This window comes from Electrophorus electricus, chromosome 25 (assembly GCF_013358815.1).
Source record: "Electrophorus electricus isolate fEleEle1 chromosome 25, fEleEle1.pri, whole genome shotgun sequence".
NCBI classification, from domain to species: Eukaryota; Metazoa; Chordata; class Actinopteri; order Gymnotiformes; family Gymnotidae; genus Electrophorus; species Electrophorus electricus.
In genome coordinates, this window is record NC_049559.1 from 2221540 (window position 1) to 2247186 (window position 25647).

The window sequence follows — 25647 nt, forward strand, 5'->3', positions numbered from 1 at the left end:
GTCTAGATATCGGCACCAGAAGTAGTATTGAAATTTATTTTCCCCATTTTGCAATGGGGCGATGAATTCTAAGATTTATTTTTATTTTTCCAATAAAATCTAGTTCTGGCTTCATCAAGGGATTTGAACCAGGTATCAGGAGGTTGAACTGGGATCAGTGAAAGAAGGCAATTTATCTTGGGTAATATTGTCATTTTTAATAGCAGTCATTCTTCCTTTAAGACTTAGTGGTATGTTCATCCAAGAATTTAGATCATCCTCTATTGATTGAAATGAAATGTGCCTTATAATTAAAATGCATTATTATTATTATTATTATTATTATTATTATTATACTGACTTTATTAAATACCTTCTCTGCATCAAGTGATACTATAAGTTTCTGCCTTTTCATCATTAGCATGAGTTGTATGCCTGTGTTAAGAATGTCTTCCTTTAATGAAACCCATTTGATCAGGGTGTATTATGAGAAGTGTGACCTTTTCAATTCGGTTGACAATGTTTTACTAATCATCATTTTGTCTTCTGTGTCATTTGTTGACAAGGGATGATGACTAGAGAGAAGAGTACAACTAACAGTGGCAGTACTCAATTGCTGGGGGATGCTGGAAACTGACTGTGATGTTCTAAAAGAGGTAAAATGCTTTTCCAGAAATGCTTGGACCTGGACATTTATTGATTGGCATGTGGTCCAGTGCCTAATGACACTCTCATGGTGATATGGGTCTGTAAGTGTTTTTAAGGCACATGCTTGCGGTATCCGGACAACATGCGGCTTCAGTAAAAAGATTAGCCAATAAACTGTTGTGCATCCCTATTAGTTTGTTATCTGTCCCCGGCTCTCTATCCCTGCAGCTCATGTTCCAACACAATCCAGGCCAATTGGGTTTGGACATCCGAGATCTCTACACCAAGTGGGCAGCGGGCAGTCTCCTGGGATGGTCTGGCACTAATGGACCATTTGGGCAGAGGAAATCAACACCGCCATGGGCTATAAAGACCCCTTTTAGGTGTACAGTCAGTTACAGCAGGTGCAGTGGCGCAAATAAACTCTGCAACTCTACTGTGCTTGCTGTGTTCACACCATCCACATCATTTCTTTTCTCAGATATTCTGGACAATCCTTGGGTGCCCAATGGAGGTAGACCACAGTGACAGGTTTCCACACATGTAGTGTGCCCTCTGGCCCCGTGTCTCTGCATCCTTTGGGTCAATGAGTGAGACCTCTTCACCAAATCAAATCAGAGGAGTGGGAGTGTCACTCTGACAAGATGTCAGATACACAAGATATTCCACCCCGAGAGTCAAACGATCAAGATATTTTACAGCAGACAAGCAATATATTGCTTGTTAATAGATATCAAACTTTAACCATGTAACACTGCTCACAAAAGTACTGGAACACTGAAGCCCTTGGAACACTCATCTCACCTATGCTGTTTAACCCTGCAAGAAGGAAAATGTCCTTCAGGAAATTATTGTGGTGGAAAAAGACAACCAAACTGTCAAACAGGAATCCTCCATCAGTTAAGTGAAGACAAAAACATTTCTTTCAATTGATGTGCAGTTACAAGGAATATTAGTTTGTGTCTGTCCTTTGAGCATAACTGGGGCAGAGAGGTTTGCAGTGGTGGAAGCAACAAAAAAGCAGAATGCCACAAGTGTGCGCACGTGTGTCAATGAACACCCTGAACACGGCGTTTAAGAGTGAAAACAGACACATCTCGCAGCAACCAAAAGAAATCCTGTTCACAAGCCCATCCCCGAAAGAATGCACAAAAATTGAAGAGAAAACAGACTGTTGGCAGGGTTACTGAGTTATGGCATTTTCCTCAAGAAATCTTTTTATTCCCAGTTTGGAACCACCCCCACTCGCAATGATGCTAGCCCAAGGTAACGGCAGGAAGCATAAAGCAGAACATAATGCTTCACCTACCCAGCATGTGGGAGAATGAAGGGAAGGAACAGGTTAGCTGTGAGCTGCTCCCGCCCTCCCCAGGCTCAGGTTAAAGCCAATCAGTGAAAATAAATTCCAAACTGAAATCTGAGGGACAGAACCTGAACGACACCCAAAGTTGCAGGACATGCGCGATGGTTTCGGTTAACCGAGAGAACTGGCTTTTACCTCGGCGAGAACAAGACCAGTCATGAGCAGTGTGTGGATGACTTGTTGGGACAGCAGATCCCATGCAGAAAGACTGAAAGACAAAAGGTGGAGCTTTGGAATGGAGGGGTGGGGGTGGGGGGGTAGGTAGGCAGATAAGGGCCAACAATTGGGTGGTATCCAAGCAACGAACACAGCCAGTAGCTGGCGAGGCTTACTGTCACAGACTTGAAACTACTCTCCAGCATAAAGCTGGTGTCACTCTCGCACTTGATGCGGTCTTAAACCCACTCTGTTAAAGACAGGAGCAGGTTTAAACCCACAAAAACAACAAGCTTGTGTGTGAGAATACTCAAGGGTGCTCTTCTGATACTACTCGAAGCCTCTACTGACAGTGTTCAACACACCTAAACAAACCAGCTAAAGTCAGAGAAGCAATGCCCATCATTATGTACATTTCAATAGAGAATGGTAGTCATGGCCCAAAAAAACCCCAATGAAATCAGGGGTTAGTGCATCGAGTGGACAGGCCAGGAAGCTGATGAATTCAAGACTGTAAGTGCACAAAGACCTTACGACAATGGTTCTCATGCCTAATATGGAGGAAAAATGTCACAATGGCATGGCATGCCAGTGTGGGCAAGCAAGCTGAATGAACGTTTGCAGGACAGATCGAGTTTCATGCGTCATGAACGGGGCCAGGCGGAGAGAAGAGATTGAGTCATTAGTGTCAATCTCCTGCAGCGAGAAGTGACATGTATGAGGGTAAGAGCATCCCAGACCGCAAGCTTCCTTTCTGTGAGCTTACTGAAAACACCACTCCCTCACAGCTTAGACTCCGTATAGCATTCTGGGATGGAGTCCACTACTCTGGCATAAAGCTGCAGAATGCCCACAAACAAACCAGTAATACTGATTGCAATAAACAAACGAGTGTCTTCTAGACAGAGAGGATCTCCCAGTCTCCCTCCTCCCATCTGCATCTTCAACTCACTCTCCTCACCCACGCACCTACCCCTTTGAACGCTGGTTCTCAATACTACCTTACCTACTTTTAGCTACTGATTCTTCAGAAATGCTTCACCTACTGCATCAGGCCAGGCATGCATGAACTACAGGGCCAGACAATACAGAGTTAAGTACACAGTGTGCCATATTCTGGCTCCCTCGTGCCTTTTCTCCCAAGGCATAAAAGAGGAAACTGCACCCTCCCTCCTTTGCCCCGTATCTTTCTCTATGGGCAGGATAATGATGCCTTCCTCAAGTAAGCTATTTTTGGCTCATTGTGTGCCCCACACACCCCACGGATGGAGGCTCGGTGGAGGAGAAATTCACCCACACAGAAAGAGGGGGATAAACAAACAATGGGTGGAGCTCATGTGGGCTACTGCTGTTACAATGATGTGTGAAGCGGTGCCAAGTCAGCACTCGCCAAGATGTTTCGTACAGTAAGAGCGAAAAACCTGGACAGGAAGATTACTACCTCTGTTGCCAAACACTACAGAGCCATAGGCCTACTGTGGCGAAAACAAAAACACTGCCCGTTTATCCATGAAACGGCTGCTGCGACTAGATCTGCGTCGCAGTTTTGCAGGATTCACAGAGACGCCAGCTTTTCTGCTGGGATCTGTGCTTGAAATTGTTTTGGTGCCCCAGGTCGGAGTGCAAGACGAGCATCTTCTATAATTCAACGCCGTAGCCGAGACGTGCCCACTTTGAATTTTTCAGTTCACGCTCATATTGACCGTGCGAAATTGCATTCCCCCCCCCCCCCCCCATCAAAAGCCACACAGAATCTGTGTGGCCTTCGGATAGTGACAAAAAAGAAAAAAACTCAATAGGCAATTTTTAATTTCTTTCTCCGATGCCTGTACCAGTTACCATGGTAATGTATGGCATCAGACTAAGGGGACACGGTGTCAATAAACAAGTCATTAAGCAGAAGTTATTATAAGGGAGGTGTGTGGTTTGAATATTTGAGACATGTTCGTGTGTTTTCACATACAACTCAAATACTGATTACAAATAAACACTGAGACCAATCAAATTAAAACAGCTACTTTGTACAGAGGTCATTCCATATAAGGCATAACCAATCAGCTGAATTTGTCAGGGATTAATAGTTTTTCTAATTTTGGACACAGAATAAAATGGTTTCCATTAATTTTCATTAATTAGGCTATAACCAAACAGTCTATAGCTTACTGACAGATATATTATGTTTATTACAATCAGAGTTTACTAGAACTGTCAAGATAACTACTAGGCTGTGTTTACCAATGCTGTCATACAAACAAACAGCAAAAAATGCTTTCTGAGGAAATAATTGGACACTATGCATGACATTGTGCAACACGATGGATGTCAATCTTCACGAGAAATGAAAACAAGCCCCCTATTCAAGGCTGTCTTATGAAACGCACTTAATGAAATGTAGTGAAATAAGACATGCTTGTGACGGACGCTCTGCAACTGCCTGTGCCCCTGCTCTTTGATACTGAAATGCCATCGGGAAACTGCAAAGAACAGAACAAAAAGGGTCCTTGTGACTATTCCAATGTCCACACTTGCATTAAAGCCAATTGCATATCTTTCATTTGTATTTCTTTAGCCATGTTCTTTCTTCTATAAGCAAAAATGCGCAGCATTACATTTGCATAGCACCTTTCTCAGACTCCATCGCCACTTCAGTGTGAAAAGCAGAATCCAGCTCTGCAAAGCGCACTCTCAACCGGAAACCACAACCCCCTGGATGACTGAATCGTGTGCAGGAAGGAGAGAGAGAGAGAGAGAGAGAGAGAGAGAGAGAGAGAAACACCCAGGACAGAGTGCCATCCATTACTGGGCACGCAGGCAAACAAGTCATACACTCACACACACACACACACAATTCTCTCCCCAGAACCACCACGTGTTTTGGACTATGGGAGGAAACCAGAGACCCTGGATGCGGCCCATGCAGATAGGCACTCACACACAAGACCCTGGTGCTAAGAGACAAACATGTTAGCCACCACGCCACTGTGCTACCCATTCATGCCAGTCACCATAGCAGTTCCATAGAGACAACAACAACAACAACAACAACAACAACAGTGTGTAATGTTCACACAGTGACAATGGTGTGCACTTGGTGTGTGAAACCCACAAGTGTACACTTGGGGACAGGCTGTTCCAAGCAGAGCCAGGGTGCATGAACTCTTCAAATGTCAAAGCATGACCCTCACAGACACACACACACACACAAGGGATATGTTCAAATTGGGAAGTGGTTAACCTACTGAAGTAACTTTCCACAGCAATTGACCAAAAAAAAAAAAAAAAAAAAAAAAAAAAAAAAAAGTTAACATAAGTGATGGTTTGCATCAAACTTTCCCCTCCGTCATCTATTATGGATACACTCACTGGTAATATCTGCCAGTAAGTTCACCTGCATTTTCCTATTAATATGCCTGTCACATTTATGTTTGCCTAATAGAAAAATTATATTAGTAAGATTCACTAATAATCTTACTACTTCACCAACTACTTTACTAACAGAGAACACCAGTTCCCGCATATGCCCAAAACAATATTGCCATCAGTGTACATTTAAACATAACAAACAGAATATATGCAAAATTATTATTATGTAGCATATTCCAGAAAGAACCTCCCACTCTAAACATGTTTTCCCAGATTTCATGAGGAAATCATGGACATGAGCTCAACTGCTTCTGCAGCTCTGCATTACATCATCATAGCAACACCCATAACGGAGAGATATAAACAGCTAACAGAAGAAAAGAATGGCAGGAAATTACAGGCACAGACAGAGACTAAACTGACAGATCCTGAACACGATACAATAGACTCTAACGGGGTGGACGCGGTGGGGACTGCCATCTGAAGTGAGCTGAGGAGGAAAAACAACAAATATCTGAGAACTTTCAACTCACCATAATACAGGTGTAAAGGGGAAAGTATGTGAGGGTGAATAAAAGAGCTTTGAGACAGAAAAGGATTAGCTTTTCCCATTTGTAACACTCCTACACACACTTCTGACAGCATCTATTTCTATAATTTTTTTGAGTCGCTCAAAAGAAAGCAAGCAAGCAAGCAATGACTATTTTGAGCTGATAGTCCCCCGAACATCACAAATGTCTGGGACATCATATTTCAAAAGAAGCTCACAGTTTTAGCGATGTGAAAAAATATATACATTGGCAAAAAAGTATAAACCAGGAATATATAGCTTAACTTTAAGGGGCCTTGCTGAAAATTGTTATAGATTTTAACATTTACCACTCAGCCTATGCAGATCCACTTAGAAAGTGAATTCTCAGGACGTTTTATCGAGAGAAGTTATGAACACTTTCTACTGACAGTTACATCAATGGTCATACGACATATTGTTAGCAGAATATGTTTTGAGGTTTCAAATACTCATGGGACAGTCTGAAAAATCCACAAATAACCACAAACCAAGATTTAAGATTTGAGGGTCCCTGACATGAAAGCCCTGATGCGGTTAATAGCAATGTTTCTCAAACCTGACCTCAGCTGTGTCGGTCGGTCACAGGAGGGAGACCGAGTTCACTCAAATGTTTGCTCTAACTGAACAATGTGATCAAATCATGAGTTAGTTCTGAATCAGTACATAACTTATATATGCCTTATTTTACTATTCCTTCCCAGTATGGTAAAGAGATATTAATAAAACCATGGCATTGCAGATTAAATCGCAGAGAAGGTGGAAAACCTACAGCCTCCTCCAGAACTGAGATACAAATTCTCCAGTGCAATTCACATCTCAAAAAAAAAAAAAATAAAAAAAAAATTTCCTAACTTCAGTTTTAACCAATCATATTCAGCAATAATAACATTAGTTATGAAGGGTCATCATCCAAATAACTTCAGTAATTACTTAGCCTGTGTTGGCAATTATTATGTTTTACATTCACAACTAAGGATGGTCAATTCCACTGCAAACTTGGATTTTTTGGGGGTTTAGCGACAACCTTTAAATGTGAGGAATTATGGCCTGTGCTTCTGAAGTTTTTGAAAGGGCCCAGTGTCTTTTGGCAAATAGTGTTACTTTCTGAATTCTGCTACAAAACAACAGTCTCAATTAGGATCCACTCATGCATCCGCCTCCATGGAAATTTTCTACATGGATCACCAATGGTCCTCAGGACCTACCAATCCATCCACACTCTCCAGCCTTTGCTTGGAGGCTTGGCCGTTGGGAGGTATGACAGAGAAAAGACGTGGATTGTCCCAGGACCTCTACCAGGCTGAGAAACAGCAACTTATATGTCCAAATATGACCGTCACAAGTCTTACATTCAAGTATATACTCAGTGTTGTAATACTAATACTGCACTAAAATCCATTCACTTATTTTTTGGGGCCATCATCAGTGAAGCAGTGTTTGCACAATGAAGAGCTTATAGTAAGCCAAATCACAGAATTATCTGCCATCGGTATGCAAGGAAAAAAAAAAAAAGTTGATCTGCATACCAACCCACAAAGTGCATTTCCCCCCCCAATCAGGAACTTCAGAGGAAACGCCACAACTAACAAACAATCATAAAAACTGTTGTTACGGTCAGTAGATGCTTTTCACCCAACTAGCCATTCCCAAAACATTTGGTCACGTCATTCTGCATGCCTTATACATAACACCCAGGACATTGTTACACTATTGATTCTGAACACTATTGATTCTGAAACAATGAATAAGAGCCATCTTGTCCTATGTTGTGAATATACATACATACATTTCTTGTTATCTTTACTGGTTTATGTGCACCATCCTCTATCAGATACAGCACTGCACTATCAAGTACAATTAACTACATAGCATATTATATCTGGTACACTTATGAAGACCTGCGTGTTAAGATACACATTACACTGCTGTGTATTTTTTTCCTCAATGGTGTTAACCAAATTACCAATGAATGTAAAAGGTAAAATATTAACAGAAATGTAGCCATGAAAAGAAACACAATACAGACAACTATTATTTGTTTCAGCCACAGTCATTATTGTAAAACAGTACTGAAGTGACTGTCACAAAGCATGGCCACTAAAAGAGAATCTGGGATCTGGTGTGGTTTCCATTTCCAGTATTCGGAGCAGTTTAGGATCATCTGCTCTTCAGCCAAAACGTGCTTTGGGATCTGGGAGTGTTCATATTCTTAAATGGGGGGGAAGAGAGTTCATTATTTCAGTAAAATGAAATTAACAACAAGTAACCTGCTGTGACGCTGCTTTTAAGAAGGCCCAGATTACGGGTGTGTGCTGATGCACTATTGCACATATCAGATACGTCACATCAGAAATGTAATATCTGCTTGGCACTGTACGGCGAGTCTAAACGCACCAACACAAGGCATCATGCATCAACCACAAGTGAAAATGTCTGGTTGTCTGATACAATCAACCAGTTTTAGGAAACTGTGCCCTTACTGATGCTTGAGTATAGAGAGAAATCCGTTTTTGTTTTTTGTCCCCAAATTTCATATATTCCTTGTTTCGTCAGGGTGACAAATTTTCCAGTGACAAATAAAATGATTCTGAGTAAAGGTCTTGGGTGTTATTTATCATTCTCAGATGATGACTTCTTTGCAGACCTAAGAATATTTCCAATAAGCTGACATTTTTGTTACTGATGTAGCATCATCATTCCTGTCTTTACTGGGTTCCCATTATTTAAGATATTAAACTGCAACACAGTTCGGCCCAAATCAAAATACTGCCAATACCATGTTCGGAATCTAATTCCGATTGTGTCCTCATAGAATATACAAACCCACGCAGGCATTCCAAGCCAAATATGAACAGCTAATTGAAAAGACAATCAATCGCTGTACACTGGCAAAAGCATATAAGCATGCAGGCTGAGGCTCCTTTCACTGCACCTGACTTTAAATGAGTTGTGCGACATCTGGGAACAAGCCAAGCTGCTCTCTCCTAGCAGAAACATCCCCTACTCAACACTATTGTCCTGGTATTCACACCCCACTACTGCATCTTCTCTCTGCCAGCTACCACCCCCCCCCCCACAGGCACGCACGCACTCCACAATTCGATCTTTAGCAAATCGAGGGTCTAGGTGCCTCGCGCACAGCTGAAGAGTCACAGAAATCAACACCCACCCACCCCCACTGTGGACAAACAGGTTCAGTCGTGTGAGTAGAAAAAGAAAAAAAAAAAAAAAGAAAAAAGAAATTGCGATTGGTCTGTTGGAGTGTGTGCGGCTTAAACACTTCAGAAATCGGATTATCTGAAACTCCTTAAGGGGGCATAGAAAGTACTGGTATTTCATGTTGGAAAAAGGCCTTTCATGTTGCAAATAGTGTATTTTAGACCACTCTTCATGAATGCACTGTTTGCATCTTTTTGAATGTAAAGGTCTATTTATTAAAATTACTTATTAGGTGATTATTTTCCCTTTCAGACACAAGTACAAATAAATGTGGAAAATGGGCTGTTTTTCACTGGTCATCCGTGCAAGTGTACAACTAAAATTGCTGGATTAAAATGAAAAACAAAGCTGAACAATAAGTTGTCAGTACATGAGAGGGGGGGAAAAATAAATAAATAAATAAAATCAACGTTCAACCAGTTCATGTAGAACCATCCTAGAAGAGAGATTACCTACATCATGCAGATGTCCTTTCTGTTCTAAACTGAGTGGTTGGCAAAGCAGACAGGCTAGCAAATATTTTCAGTCAGTGCATGCATAAAATTCATTTAGATTTTTTAGAACAACAACAACAGCAACAAATATTTAGCCAACATCGGCAGCCACCGATTAACCGGGCGCTCAAATTAGTGCGTGAAACCGTTTGCTCACCTTTTCCATTCTGCCAGGCTGTATACCAAGATAAACTAAGGAAAGATGTGCAGAAAACGACTGCAGTGGCCACCGTTCCATTTCTGAGCCTCATCTCATTTCAGCGATTCTCCCGCGCCTTGTAGCTGCTCCTCATGCGTGCGTTCGTGTCCTCCTCAGCGTCTCGGGCGAGGAGCGGGTGTGCGCCTCGGAGCGGGAGACAGATGAGAGCGGATGTGAATGGATGGGAGCGGGGCCCGTCGCTCCCGCGTATCGCTGTGGCGAGCGGAATGGTGTATCCTGCTTTTGGTTCTGGTGCTTGAAACCAGTTCTTGATAAGTCACGAGGGGGGAAAAAAAAATAAAAAAAAATTTTTATTTTAAAAATCAGTGGCGCGTGAACATTTCAGAATTCCCGTGACCAATCCGTGCCCTCATCCTGACCACGGGAAGCTTGAAGAAAGGGTCCAATATTGTTAATGGCTCTTCTTCAACTTCTGCAATGACAAGAAAAATGAGAATGACAAATTTACCACCACAGCTCCCGAAATGTGAGTTTTGTTTGGGGTTACAAAATTACGACTTCTGAACTGAGAGGAGAGAACCTGCTCCAACAGTTCTGTGCATTTCAGAGGTAGGTTAGTATTTAGGTTGGGTTCCTGAGAGAGAGGGGTAGGTTAGTATTTAGGTTGGGTTCCTGAGAGAGGGGGGTAGGTTAGTATTTAGGTTGGGTTCCTGAGAGAGGGGGGTAGGTTAGTATTTAGGTTGGGTTCCTGAGAGAGAGGGGTAGGTTAGTATTTAGGTTGGGTTCCTGAGAGAGAGGGGTAGGTTAGTATTTAGGTTGGGTTCCTGAGAGAGAGGGGTAGGTTAGTATTTAGGTTGGGTTCCTGAGAGAGAGGGGTAGGTTAGTATTTAGGTTGGGTTCCTGAGAGAGAGGGGTAGGTTAGTATTTAGGTTGGGTTCCTGAGAGAGAGGGGTAGGTTAGTATTTAGGTTGGGTTCCTGAGAGAGAGGGGTAGGTTAGTATTTAGGTTGGGTTCCTGAGAGAGAGGGGTAGGTTAGTATTTAGGTTGGGTTCCTGAGAGAGAGGGGTAGGTTAGTATTTAGGTTGGGTTCCTGAGAGAGAGGGGTAGGTTAGTATTTAGGTTGGGTTCCTGAGAGAGAGGGGTAGGTTAGTATTTAGGTTGGGTTCCTGAGAGAGAGGTAGGTCAGTTAGGTTGGGTTACTGAGAGAGAGGTAGGTCAGTTAGGTTGGGTTACTGAGAGAGAGGTAGGTCAGTTAGGTTGGGTTACTGAGAGAGAGGTTAACCAGGAGGCTAATGTTAGCCAGCTAGGCTAGTCAGCTGCGGAACAGTCACTTCAGCAACGTTAATACCCGCTAGCCAAAAATAAACACGGTCAGCTACAGATTACTAAACCTTACCATGCTTAACAGGTTAATATATGGAACATTTAGCGCTATAATAAGAACAACAATAAGAGAGCTTTCACAGCACATTTTAAAAGGACAAAGGAAAAGTAATTCATTTAATTCCTGTGGAATCAACAGCGGCTGCGGTCGCTAAATCAGCTGGCCGGTCGCTAGATTAGAGCCGCTCTCCTACCTGTGGGGGAGCCGCAAATGTCAGACACAACAAACATAAAGACACCAGCACAACTTTCCGTACTTACTCTTGTTTTCGGCGGAAAGCGGACATGCGAACGTACCACTGAAATAAAATAAAAACGACAGTTTACGTGGTTAGAAACGTTATTTTCTGGTGGTCTGTAACAGTAGCGACTGTCTGCTAGCTGCATTTACTAATGGTGAGCTCTCAATCAACCTTCACACAGACCCCGCCCACCGAAAGACACCATTGGTTGCGGTCAATACAAAACCAAATTACGCAGTGCAACCGCCTTCTTGCGAAAAGAATTCTATGTATATGTAAATAAATGTAAATGTAAATAAAAAAATTCTGTATTATTTATTTATTTATTTATTATATATATTCTTATACACCTTTTGTTCTTTTTACACCTCTTGGCTTGGCTGGTCAATCTATTTGCGTAGCATTTTTGCGAAGTTGCGAAGTGATAGAGGTAGCAGGGGAAATATCATACCACCTTCTCATGTAAAATACAATGAAGTTAGTCAGGAGCTGTTTTTTTTCTGAGAATCTAAAAGTATTGCCTGAAATGCCGCGACTTTATTTGGGCGCTAGAGGGCGGACTAACGCAAATTTGAGCTACTCACTAGTAATTGGGTTCATACGGCCTTCCTTTTAATCATAAATAAATATGATAATCTCTGTAATCACTGTAAATGCAGGCCCATCCCCTCTGTAAATTACTAAATTCCAATTAATATTCAATGAGAATACAGAATAGAGTATGGAGAAAAGTTAATCACTAATAATGGCCTATAAGCTTTACATCTAAGTAGCCCTTAAAGAGTGACCAAACCCATCACATCTGTTGTAGATACGTTTTCAAGTCTTAATTAATTCATAATTCTTCATTTAAATGTTATTGCTTAGCAATTGAGAGATTTTTTTTAAAAAGATGAACAAGTGAAGTTTAGGGAGTCAAAGACTGCATTACAAGATTTTTCTGAAGTATAGATCAACTTAAAGAATCAGTGATAAAGAGAGCACAAGTCAGAACAGCATGAAAACAGAAGTACAGAAAACAAACAAACAGTTATATGTTATATCTTAGTTATGTTTAAAATGGCATAGAAACATATTAAGCATATTAAAAATGGTTTCTCCTACTTGCAACTAATTAGTTAGTTACATTTGTTTATTTAAAAATCCTCAGATTGAACACTAATGGTATAGGGTAAAATGCTCGCTATAACATGATGGAGTAAGTGTTTTTAAAACCTATTCAACTTTCTGGGATAATGCCACTGAAAAACATCTCCTGTTACATCAGTCCATGCACATTTTAAACTCTACACTTATGTGACCACTAGATTTGCCCAAACAAAGGAGTTATACGTTAAACACAAAAAATGATAAACACAAAATATATGCAAGGTACACTTCAACAAAACAATGTTTTATTATTTTACATACATAACCGAGTTGGTACTGTTGGGCACCTGAGCAGGTTGTATTTTCAGGCATAATTGTAGGACGCCTTGGCGTTGGATAAAGGCGTCAGCTAAATGCTGCGAAATGTTTTAAAAACAAATAAAAGAAATAAATTGTGTTGATTTGCTTAAATTAAAAAGTGTTAGAATGGGCTTTCTTCCAAACGTTTGACTTTGGATGCATATTTCCTCATCTAACTGAACTCCAGACAGCTTCATTACAGTGTTATACAGGCAAATAAATATGCATCAGATAATTAGCTGGAATGTCTTTTCACACTGTGCATGCACACATAAGAGGTTCAAACATTGTGTCACCTCAGCTGTATTTCTCCTTTTCAGAAAAAAGAAAGAATGCCAATCACTGCTGATCTGTTTCTTCAGTTTGTTGGTGTCATATTCTGCTGACTCCTGTAACTTTAGAATTGGATTATCATTCTTTGGTAAAGTTGTTTATTTTTTCAGGAATTTCAGTTTCCCTTACAAGACACCTATTTACTAAAAGATTCTGCATTAACATGTTCTGGGACAAAGAATTCGTTCCATTGTGACTCCTTATTTCTCACTTCCGGCTTACATGCAAAAAGGAATGCTCATATATATTCCTAACTTTTTCCTTCAAGTCTGGGTCCTCTTCCAGAGGCCTGGTAGAATGCAGGTCCTGCATACCATCGAAGCTGTTGTCAGGACTACACTGTCCTGGGTGGAGATCTCGGATGTTGTTCCTGGGGTCTGCTGGAGCCATTCAAGGGTTTGGGGGTCACAGGCCCTAGTACTCCACGGTACCATGGTATTACCACGGTAACCACAATTGCCTTCACCCCCCCCCCCCCCCTCACATCTTTTCCAGCTCTTTGTATTTCTCAAGCTTTTTGTGTTTCTTGTTCCTGATGTTGCCATCACTCAGGATTGCCACGTCTATAACTACGGCCCTCTTCTGCTGTTTGTCCACCACTGCTATGTCCAGTTGGTTATCCATTGCCATCTTGTCTGTCTGTATCTGAAAGTCCCCAAATACGGTCATTTTCCAAAACCTTTGGGGGTATAGCCCACTTAAACCTTGGAACTTTCAGCACATACTCGGCACAGATGTTTCTGTATACTATGCCAGCTACTTAGTTATGGTATTCCATGTATACCCTGCCTGCTAGCATCTTGCATCCCACTGTTATGTGCTGGATCATCTCAGCGGTGTCTTTGCACAGCGTGGTGTGGTGTGGTAGATCCCAGATTCTATTGATCTCGTATTCAGAGCTCGTTCCTGTGCTGCCATGATTAGTGCTTCTGTTCTGTCGTTTAATCCAGCCTTTGGTAAGATTTTTCCATATCAGTCACTTCCACAGTTTGCCGTTGGTACATATCATGCAGAGGTTTATCCTTCGTGATGCTTCCTGCTCATTCCCATGCTGCTCCTCTACATTACCGTCCTCCTCGGGTTTCTGCTGTCTGAGGAATTCACTAAGCACTTCATCAGTTGGGGCATCTTCCTGGTGTACTCCTGGATCGTGGCTCTGATAGTGGCTCACCAGTAATCTACCCCTCTCCTTCCGCTTAATGGACAGTCTCAGAGTGCTGGATCTGGGATGAAACCCTCCGTACATTGTGAGGACTTTCCTTGTCTTGATGTCAGTGGTTTCTATCTCCTCCTTTGGCCATCTTATTAAGCCACTGGGGTATGTGATGACTTGTAGGGCGTAGGTGTTGATAGCCCAGATCTTCTTCTTCCCATTCAACTGACTTCTCAAGACTTGTCTCACTCTTTGTAGGTAGCAGGTTTCCTTGTAGCCTCTTCATAATTCCCATTGATTGTGGGATTTTAAGGTACTCGTGTTATGCTAGCTTCTGCCGGCGCGATCCCCTCAGTTCTAGCCACCTTCCATTTCCTTGCAACCATCTGACCGCACTTGTCCAGTCCGAATGACACTGACGTCGTTACTGTACGTCCTGGTGAGATGGATTACTGAGCTGATGTCTCGGTCACTACTGACACGCTTGATGTCATCCATGTAGACGAGGTGACTGATGGGTGTGACGTTCCACATCCATAGACACTTTTGGTGATTTCACTAAAAGATTTTAAAAAGCAAACGTATTAGTCACCCAAATGGAGGTTGAATGCTAATGTAATGCTCAACAAATTGTGGATAAGGTATATAACCCTGCAGCTGTTTTTTGGTTTTTTTGCACATTAATTCCTGAGATGACATCTTATTGAGATACAAACCTTCAGCAATCAATTAGATACAAAATTCTGCTGTAAAAATTTAAATCTTTAAGGACCATTTTGTTCTAATAAACATGTAACAAACAATTAGTACATATGTTTGAATTTAAGTGGCCAGTGTTCTTTTTGAAGTAGCATAGTATCGCATCACATAGTATTTGATGAAGTGCACAATCAGCTTTATAAAGACCACTTCCAGCCAAGAGGCTTCTTCTCCATTGAAGAGGCTGACCATGTGGCACCATAAGCAAGCACATATATACAAGCGCAATATTCTTATTCAAGAAAGAGAATGTTAGTTAAAAGAGGCGATAGGAAAGTTTTGAAGTTCCGTTAGGGTATGGACAATAATAATGACAAAATTATGGGATTCCAGTGCTGTTGTCTAGGGGACCATCACTGACAAAAGATTATCCTAGATAAGGACTGCCTTTTAGGAGTGAGACAAAACTAAATACATAGTGCAGATTAATGGCAAATGACAGTTAACACAAGAACAGAGATGGTACCTTTGTGCATGTGGTGTTGCGAGATAGTCCCAGTCACTCAGTCACTTTAATGTGCAATATACCTTCTAGTCGGGGTCTCGTGTGGGAGATGCGAGCTGGCTGGTGCTTTTACTTCTTTTATTTGGCAGGAAAAAACCCAGGAAAGAGACAGAACGCGCGTTACATCTTCTGGCCTTGACATCTTTGCAGCATCTCTGTACACAGAAGATGGACAGGCGTGGTGGCCCAAGTGACGCACAGACTCCAGCGAATGGGACGTGCATTTATTAATTTAAACATAAGACGACAACGGCACTCAAGAATTACACACGATGAATACAAACACGAAACGCTTAACGTTAAACACGGGCAGTAAACATTAATACGATTAACATCAACAAAAGGGACATTACATCAAGACATTTACCACGTTACATCCGCAACGACCAACACTCTGCACACCTCGACACGGATTTAAAACAAGGTACAGGTGTGTGCAGGTGTGGCCATAAACAGATCCTCCCACAACACGTGACGGGACAAACCACGTGACTCGTGGGGGGTGGCGAGCGTTCCGTGACAGAACGTGGCTCCCGACGCGTCTGTCCAATGAACGCGAACCTCCGCGCCACGTATACACGTAAACACAAACACGGCAGCGCCCGGCGCCCACCCGGTACCAGGCAGGACGGGTGCCGCCAAGAAGGAGAACCTCGCAGTGAGAGGAAGAAAGGTAGCTTCCCTGCCTCTCTCAGAGCAGTCTGGTACACTCCTATAGACGTTGTGCCTGTAACAAAAGGCACAAACACACAAGGTGCTGTGACTTGGCGCCCGCCGTCCCCACAGGCGCTTTGACACTCTCGCCGGCAAGTCCGCTGAAGGGAAGGGACTCCGGCTTCAGCTCTGCCTGACGGCTCCACCCGACCAACCTCTTCCTAAGAAACTCCTGGGGGTGTTCCCCTCCACCTCCGGAGAGGACATGAACAGCGGTCGCGGTCCTCTCCCCAATGTTCTGGGAGCCAGGCAGCAGGGCGGGGGTGCCTACGCACCTCCCGCTAGGAAGGCCATCTTTTGCCTAGCAACGCATGAGCACCTTACCCAAATTAGTATTCAGTTCCTCGTCTACCATCATCTCTTTGAGCCCAAGATACCGAGCCTCTGATTGTGTAGGCGTCAGTTTAGGAAAGTGTCAGCAATGGTATTATTAAGTATAGTGTACAGACTAGCATATTTTCTTTACGCCACGAACACAACAGCAGTCGCTTTCTATTTATAAGTTAAATGCAATGTATACATGGACAGAAGTTTGAAACTGCCACATGGACCACCTGAGAACCTATTTGTAACAAATACCCACCCAAAAACATTTGGCCTCGTTTAGTTTTTCAATGTAATATATCACGTACTTTTTATACAATATCTATGATGTTTTGTTAGAGCTGTGCACAATTTATTTTTTATTTTCAAATCTTATTTTACTCATACAGCATACCTTGACATTTCAAAGTCCAACTGTCTAAATACCTAATATATAATTAAATGTAACATTTCGTACATAATATCACTTAAATGTATCTCAATTTATTATAAATAGATAAAAACTTTAAGCTAATTATAGTTTAATTGAATTACTATTGAATCATATTTAATAATATTTATAATTTTTAATAATAAGACATGATGAGGTAAACCTGAGAACCACAAAACCTAATATACAGGAGGAAAGGACTGTGTGTGCACTCTCTCTTTATATCTGTCTGTCTGTCTCTCTCATCCAGTCTCACATTCGCTCACTCTCTCCCCACACACACAAGCACTAATGAAATGTGCACTAGCCATCTCTAAGCAACCTCCAGACCCTTCCTGGAGCTTTGCTATCTAGTGTGCTTTTCCGTGTGTCTCTTTCGGACTCAGTCCATAGTCTTATCACTCCATGCAAGAGATTTTCTCTTTGCCAGCTCCATCCAGGAAGGTTGTCCGCCATCGCTGATAGACTGGGGAGGTGATGAAGATGAAGGTGGTGATGATGATGTGGTTATCCTCGGCCACTTCTCCTCTCTGTTCAGCCCCATGGGTCCAGAGGAAGCTTCTGAGGTATAATAAAGTTAGAATAAAGTATATACATGAACATGTACTCAAAATCAAAATGTTTGTTATATGAATAGCGATTTGGGTTTACATTTTCCTGCAGGCACAGACGTAGCATGCGCGCGCACACACACACACACACACACACACACACACACACACACACACACACACACACCTTATGCATTACACCTGTACCTGTGAACTTGCTATGACTGGGCATGGTTCTAAATGCAGTCAAAGGCTGAGTTGGGGACCGGTACTCTAGTGCCACTTTCTGGTGTTCTATCTATTAACATTAAAAAGAATATAATTCATACATTATGAGTGAAAACCGGTTCCACTGTTAAAAAGAATAACATATGTACTTCTGTTGAACACAAACACTTATCACCAACATGCCTCACCTTGGCTGGGTCAGATGTTGGTCTGGCCGTCTGCTCGCTGGGGAAGGCTTTGCTTCCCAGAATTCCTGCGCACTGTGCCCTACTTCCCACTGGGCCTTTTTCATGCAGCACAGGTGTCAGGTCTGCTTTCCCTAACAGCATGGAGGGCCCATCCCTGCCAACCCGAGCCCTCGTCTCTGCAGAGGTCTGATGGGGCGCTAGCTTTGGGCTCAGGGACAGACGAAGGCTAGCGGGCTGAGTTGAGCGCAGGTTAAGCAGAGTGGTGGCTTGGAACTCTTGAGGATTTGTCACACTTTGGACAGGATAAGCCTGATATAATGGCAGGTGGAATGGCGCTTCTTCTGCTCTGTGTACTGTCTGGGTGTTTATTTGACCGGGAGATGTAAAAGCTGCTGTCGAACGCACTGGTTTTGTAGTAGAATATGTGGTTGATGAAATAGATGCAAAAGACTGCACTGCCGTGCCGCTGAGCTGTGTTTGACCAGTGGTCGAAAGCGTCTGCATTAACGATAAATCTGACTCTTTGATTGGCTGAGGGGGTCTAATGGAATACTCCATGGGTGATGCCTGAGTTATGGATGTATCAGTTGCCTTTGCAGAGGCTTGCATGGCTGGTGGTGAGGTAGAAATAGCTTGTAACGGCCTGACAACTTGCTGTGCAGGTGATACTTGATGTGTAGACCTTCCAGACCCTCCACTGCACTGTAAAGTTGATGTCTGTGCTTGTGGAGGTGCGGATGCTACGTTTGTTGGTCGCGCAGTTGACTGCAGTCCAGGAAAGTCAGGCAACCTGCTTGTGAAGAGCTGCTGGAGGCTCCTGGTCTTTTCCCGGGCCATACTCATCCAAGACAACTCGGAGGAAGGCTCCCGTGGCTCTTTTACAGCTGGGGGTGTAGGGGTGTTCTTCAACATACAAAATGATGTACCCTCTTTAGGGGTCAAGGGCCCTGGTGTGCCTTCGTTAGGGGTCAAGGGCCCTGGTGTGCCTTCGTTAGGGGTCAAGGGCACTGGTGTGCTCTCTTTAGGGGCCCAAGAGTGTACAGTCTTAATTTCTTTAGCGGGTGAAGACGAAGGCTGAACTGGTCTCCCTAAATCTGTAAGGAATACCAGATATAATGTTAGTGCACTAGAAATAGAAAAATGTTGATACATTTTTTGGAAACATTCATCACTTCATTGTTTTCTGTTGCAAAGAATCTCCAGCAAATATCAGTATTAATTAAAATGACCAACTTTGATCTGAAAATTGAATCCATAATTTTCTTTAAATGAAACATTAAGTGTTTATCAAGTCTGGGGTCATTTACTGGTTCACCCACATAAAATAAACTCATTTGCTGTTTTATTTGTTAAGATAACAGTGAGATAGTAAATAGGGTGTGTGTAGCATAGTTTAATGTGTGAGCAGAAGATGTGGTGGGACCAATAGGTTTATGAAAGAGTTTGTACTAAAAGAACAGCACAGCTTGCTTCTTTGGGTAACTAACGAAGAACAGCTCTTGACAAGGTGATTAATCTCTGATTAATCTCTTAATCTTAATCTTTAGTATGTGCTTTCAGATGGACACTGCAGTCAGACGAAAACATCACATACATTTGAAAGGGGATCAAAGAAAAGACAGAGGAGCTCACCAGCCGTTCTAATGGGGATGGTACTCTCCTGGACTCTACTGTCACCCTCAGGTGCAGTGCTCAGGGCCTTGGTGGAGATGAGGGGCTCGGTTTTGGGAGTGAAAGACGTCTTAAGGACTGTGGCAGCCAGGTTTCCTCTCGCAGGGCTAACACTGCTGTCCTTGTGACCCCCGACTGCAGGGGACTCTGGCACCCAAGCTGGGGTGCTCGTGCTAACCTCAGCTTTCTGCTGCTTGACATTGAGCTCTGACTGTGTCTTGCCTGGGGAACATTTTAGAGAAAGAGATGTGGTGCGCAGCTTCACTCCAAAGGCATTCATTCCCTCTTCTGCTTTCCCCTCTTCCTTAATGTCATTTCCTTTTGAGTAGTTCTTTGCCTCATCTATCGTCTCAGCAGTCTCCTGAACCTCTGTACCCTGCACGCTCTCCTCCTGGGTTTCGCATGCTTCACTGTCCTCTCTCTCTCGCCCAGCAGAGCGGGTCGGCGTGAGATCCCTTGGTGTGGTTGGTACCGCTGGTACATCATTTCCCAGTGAATCTGAGAGGTTAGCACACGGTTCCCTCCCTTTTGGCTGTAACTGTGTGCTCCTGAGCTGATCCTGCGTTTTGAGAGTTTTCGAATACATTGGTGGAGGTGGGAGTTCTCTCTTTGACCCTGCTTGCTCCAATACTCCAGTAAAACTTGCAGTTCTGTGCCTTTCGTAACTCTTGGCTGGGGAGGCAGCCAAGCGCAGAGAGCCCGACACAGATCTTGGCTGGTTTGTGAACTCCTTTGGCAGTTTGTCCACCTGACCAGTGGGTGGCACTGTAAAGACTGGCTGTAGATTCCTGCTGTCAGCTTTGCCATCTAAGGGTGCCGTATTTCTCCGGTGGGATGGTGGCCTTAAAGCAACTCCAACAGCCCAGCCCTGAGATTGGCCTCCAGGGTGATCTTCTCGCGAGATGTCATGAACCCCGTTCTTGTTTAAGGCATCTTTCTCCTGAGTCGCTTTTTCACTTTGAAGCTGATTCTTCTCTGATTCTACTGGAATGCGGCATGGAGTACTTGGGGAGCCTACAGTGAATGTGGCACCATGTTGGACACTCTTCACTCTGAAGCCTAGTTGAATCTCTCTATGGTCTTCACCCCCCTTCATACTGGTTGACAGAGCAGAGCTGGGCAGCTTACCAGTCATTGCTTCCACTAATTTTGGAGCCTGTTTAGACCATACAGCTGAAGTGGATGACTCAGTGAACTCAGGCTTCCAGGTGCATGCTGCTTCCCAGGCTAGTGTCTGCTGCTTTACCATAGGTTGTGGGAGGCAAGCAGTAGAGGGGGAGGTGGCTCCTTCAGGTTGACTCACAGCATGGGTGAAGTTCTCATCTGCTGCTCCTGTCAGTGTATTTCCAGGTGATGCTGGACGAGGGTTTCTGGTTGGAGGAGCAGTAAGCCCCTCCCCGGTCAGAGTGATCTGCGAGGAGTAGGAGTGAACACGGGTTATTTCCTTGGTAAGAGCAGGCGCTTCTTCACTCTCTGTAAGGAGTTGTCCCACACTGTTCATACTCTCTGAGTGAGGTCTGCTTCTAGCCTGCCTAAGCAGAACCCTGTTAGTAAGCCTTTCAGACTCTTATCACTGATTCTACTGTTAGTTCAAAGGTTACTCCACAACTATTGTAGTCCTGTATACAAATAAATCTGACTTTGAACCAGTGAGCTGAATTAGATCAAGTAGTTTCAAGTATGTTTGCCAAGGCAAGTCACGAAGCCAAATGGTTCCACAAGTATGTTAAAAAAAAAGAAGCAACCCACACTCACTGGGGTGGGCAGTCTCCTGCTCTTAGTGCTGGCTCTCTGATTCGGCGGCTTAATTGACATCCGGTGACGGGCAGCAGAGCTGTCCAAGCAGAGGATGAATTTTGGTGGGGTACTGAAGTCCACCCCTGGGCACGGCACAGTGGGCGGGAGAGGGACCCGTCTGGGGCTGGGAGGCTGAGGTGGAGCTTGCTGGGTTGGAGGCTGCATAGGAGTTGGGATTACAAAATAAAGATGCAAGAAATTAGACCTGAAGAAGAAGTGCTTAAGCATGGCCTAACGATGCCGCTGGCCCGGGTGCCGATGGGCGTGGAGCAGAACGCGCAGACTCCCTCGATATCGTGAAACATTTAATAACATAAAACGGTGGCACTCACACACACCGTTAACGAAGGACATGACCTACACATTTAACTAAACACAGACTACAGTAACGTATAACAGTGACTACACACACATTTGCATGTATCAGCGAACAAACAATGGCCAACACGATGCAAACACTCACAGAGGTCTAAATAGACAGACAACACGCCCTGCCCGTGCAGGTGCGTGTTATCACAGAGGGCGTGGCTACAAATAGGGTGAACCCCCTGCACGCGGGCCGTACCACGTGGCTTGGGGGGGGGGCGTCCCATGGCACATGGGTTTTTTTTGTGTGCAGGTTATCTTATAATTAAATGACTGCCAACTCATTTACTAAAGGCCCATAAGTAGAGGCGAAGCAAAAGAAACAGGTTTGATGGAAAGAAAATCTGCCTGCTCTTTTTCTTCTGTTCCAATTTCACCTAAAATTTGGTGAGATGTACTACAAGGCTAATGGGCAGGACTGTCACATGAGCTATGACATTAAATGAGCTATGACTTGACATCAACTCAACACATTGCGGAGGCACGGGAGCGGAGACAGTGAATGCAGAACACAGTGCCCACATGACAGATCATGGTAGGGTTTTTAGAGAGTGAATTCTGCACGGGCAGTTGAGAAGGCTATGCATCAATCACCTTGCATGACAAGCTCTTGGTGAGACCTGAGATTTCAGATGGGCTTTGAGGAGGTTCATCAGCTTCTGGTTCTCCTCCAACGCGTTTAATGGGCAACACCATTGGTGGTGGGCCTAGGTGCATGTTCTGCTGTTGCAGTTTCAGCTGCCAAAAGACCAGAGAGTCTACGTCTTTGTAATGTTTTACCTTGTAATCTCCATGGGGGGGGGGGGGTTGATTGTTTCCGTCTTAGTCTTCCAGGTGCACTCACCTGCAGTGTTCGGATTTTACCATGGATGTTCTCCTGGGAGAAAACCCTTGGTGGCTCTGGATCTGATTGGCACTGGTCTGCCAGGAAGATACTGTCATGTGACAATGACCTGGATCCCAGTATGTTCTGTGAAGAACTGAGGGGAGGAAATGGATGGTTTTGGTTACATTTTACAGCACATATTACATATTTATGACAAGTTCAACTTCAAAAACACAAATACAAGTTCAGTCAAAACATAAATATAGTGGGAGTTAATGCTGGTTCTCACTGAAAGTCAACATCAAGGTCCAGACTGCCTTGCGTAATGTCGCAGGCCGATTGAGTGTGCTTCATCACTCCTTCATCCCCCTTCCTCTTCATCTTCCCAAACAACTTCGACCTCAGTGTCTGCAGCTTAGGCCTCTTCTTCCCTAACAGACCAGGCGTTGCCAAGGAAACACCAACAGCTATCATTCATGTGCTTTACTAGTTTTCTTGTTTGTGTAAGGTAAGAAGCACAAGGTTGGACTGAGCGTGGCAAAACTACAGTTCAGTGTGATATCCAGTTAAATATGACAAGACATTTTGAACATTATTTTGTACTTTGTAGCATATAAATCAGTAAAAAAAAAAAAAAAAAAAAAAAAGATATGTTCTTGGCATTTGGCCCTTCATGAACTTAACCTTGAACCACTGGTAATATAATTTCAGTAAATAAATCTAATCTACATTGTATAAGTCTTCTAATCTAATGCTGGTTGTATTATTCTAAATGTATTTGTACAAATAACAAAATGCGCTTCACAAGACAGAATACAAAATCAGGAAACATTAGGAATAATTAGACACCATTTGAAAAATACTGTGAAACGATGATTGTTGTATTTCGGTAGTTTTTGTCATTCTCTTAGAATACATTTACATCTCCTGAGCAGGTATAGTACTGTTAACATTTTCACTGCATTGTAAAATACAGTATATCACTGTGCGACTAGTCTTTGTAATGGACATCCACTGCTCAGAGTCTAAAGTTTAGACTCTTTCTAAAGAGTTTATTCTAGGTGATCTCAGAAACTAGAAAATGTACATTTACATATGTCATGTACAAACCAATGTGCGATAAATGACCCAAAAGAGAAAGAGAAAGAGACTGCTCAGTGAGGACATTACGTGTCTAATTAAATCTAATACTGAGCAGATCAGGACACACATCCTGGGGACGTTCTGACCTGTTAAGTCGTCACCGTTCCCTCCCACTTGGTCCCCGAGGCCCTCCATATCTCTCCTCTCCACTGCTAACAAAATTAAAAAAGGACAAAATTAGAGAGATGACTAAGTCAGGATATGAGATGCAGACAGGCAGCGAAGAGGAAGAGAATGAGAAAATCACAGACAGGTGTCTGCCTGTAGTGCTGTTAAATGCTTATGAACTGATAAGGCAAAGCTGAGCTTTCCTGTAAACATGGCTCAAAGGTTCCTTCTCATCACTGCTATTTCCACCTTCAAAATAGGCCACAGTGTTGTGACTACATTACAGTGTTGCTCAAGCCAAGCTTTCTAAAATGCTCTCTGTATGTGTGTTGAACATTAGTAATATTTTATCATTGTATTTTACACTCACGTCCCGCTTATCCTAACTCATACCACACGAGGCACTGAATTCCAAAAAGTCACATTAGTAGATGTGTTTTCTCAGCTGAAGGTGTAAATTTCTCTCGATCATCTTTACCTTATGAACTTAAATGTAATTCCTTATCAGTGACTACAACCGATAACAGTATGCAAAGTCCACCACCCGACTGTGTAGGTCCTGAACTGCTCTGTTGTTACAGAGGCTAAGAACTGTGATTGTGGCTAACTTGGCTGCTCTCTACCATAAATACCCAGACAGGATGCAAACCGCTCTTTTCCCAAGCTAATGGTTCATATTTATCGGTGCACATGCTGTGATTCAGCTTTTAGTTCACATAAACAGCAGCTTGGAACTTCAAAACATATTTAATAGTGGCAACACATCTAATAGCAACCAGGAGCACTTGCCCACAGTGAGCCTATGCATACGTTTGTACCAGAACATTTGTGTGTAAATATAAGTCATTATTTGGATGAAAAGGTTGTTGTACATGCTGTCTGGGTATTTATGGCAGAGATGATACAGGTTCCTCACAATGCAGAGCGATTGTGATTGTGATGCATTTGTGTATCTGTGCAAAAATTGTGATCTGATGTGAGCTTCAGAGTGACTGCTGACACACACCTTTTAATCCCCAGAGAGCAGCTCACTAACAGACCAGGCAGGACTGCTGTTTCTACCGTTCAAATGCCTCCGATTACACTCGAATCCTGAGCAGGACAGAAAGGTAGTTTACACAGTGATGCAACAAACAAAGTCATGTGGTGGGTAAGGTATGCCACTTGGGTTAACGTAACTCTGAAAACCAGTTTCAACAAGAAGCAAGATATTTAAAGACTGCTTCAGCCTCTTATACATGGGGGGCACTAATGACAGATGGATTGGCGAACAGGAAGATAAATAAATGGATTCATAGTTTCAACATTGCGGTCGATGTTTCAAAGGAGGCCTGGGTGTCACACATACACACTATATTACACAACTCACACACTCTGTTACTTTCTGTCACTGCATGCTTAAGCCTCTTGTGAACCACTAAATTGATTTGGACCGCAGAAATGAGAATATGGACCACATGGTGGAGGACGGCAGATGGCGTCACTTCAACATCACCATATGGGAATGTGTAAAGAAAAGCCGTA

The 25647-nt window shown here is 43.1% G+C and overlaps 2 protein-coding genes and 1 long non-coding RNA gene across 3 annotated transcripts in view; 1 reads left to right on the plus strand and 2 right to left on the minus strand.

Annotated features, from left to right (window-relative positions):
- mgat4a (alpha-1,3-mannosyl-glycoprotein 4-beta-N-acetylglucosaminyltransferase A) overlaps window positions 1-11722 on the minus strand; it is a 32749-nt gene extending 21027 nt beyond the window's left edge. The window contains exons 1-2 of the mRNA XM_027031447.2: window positions 11598-11722; window positions 9951-10425 (exon numbers count right to left, since the gene is read on the minus strand). Coding sequence (XP_026887248.2) covers window positions 9951-10044 — 94 coding nt within the window. The 5' untranslated portion in view covers window positions 10045-10425; window positions 11598-11722. The remainder of the gene's footprint in view (window positions 1-9950; window positions 10426-11597) is intronic.
- Window positions 106-936, plus strand: LOC118240784. Its single transcript, XR_004775616.1, has 3 exons — window positions 106-181; window positions 546-635; window positions 856-936. It is a non-coding gene; the product is annotated as an uncharacterized LOC118240784 (long non-coding RNA).
- Window positions 11723-17402: 5680 nt separating the features above from the next.
- On the minus strand, window positions 17403-24150 carry cracdla (cracd like a). The gene is made up of 9 exons (XM_027031443.2): window positions 24102-24150; window positions 23162-23303; window positions 22891-23026; window positions 22641-22784; window positions 21639-21839; window positions 19845-21294; window positions 18213-19306; window positions 18004-18094; window positions 17403-17806 (listed from the first exon to the last, which is right to left on the minus strand). The coding sequence occupies exons 1-9, from the start codon at window positions 24148-24150 to the stop codon at window positions 17628-17630; spliced, it is 3486 nt and encodes a 1161-aa protein (XP_026887244.2). The 3' UTR covers window positions 17403-17627.
- Between the last annotated feature and the right edge of the window lie 1497 nt (window positions 24151-25647).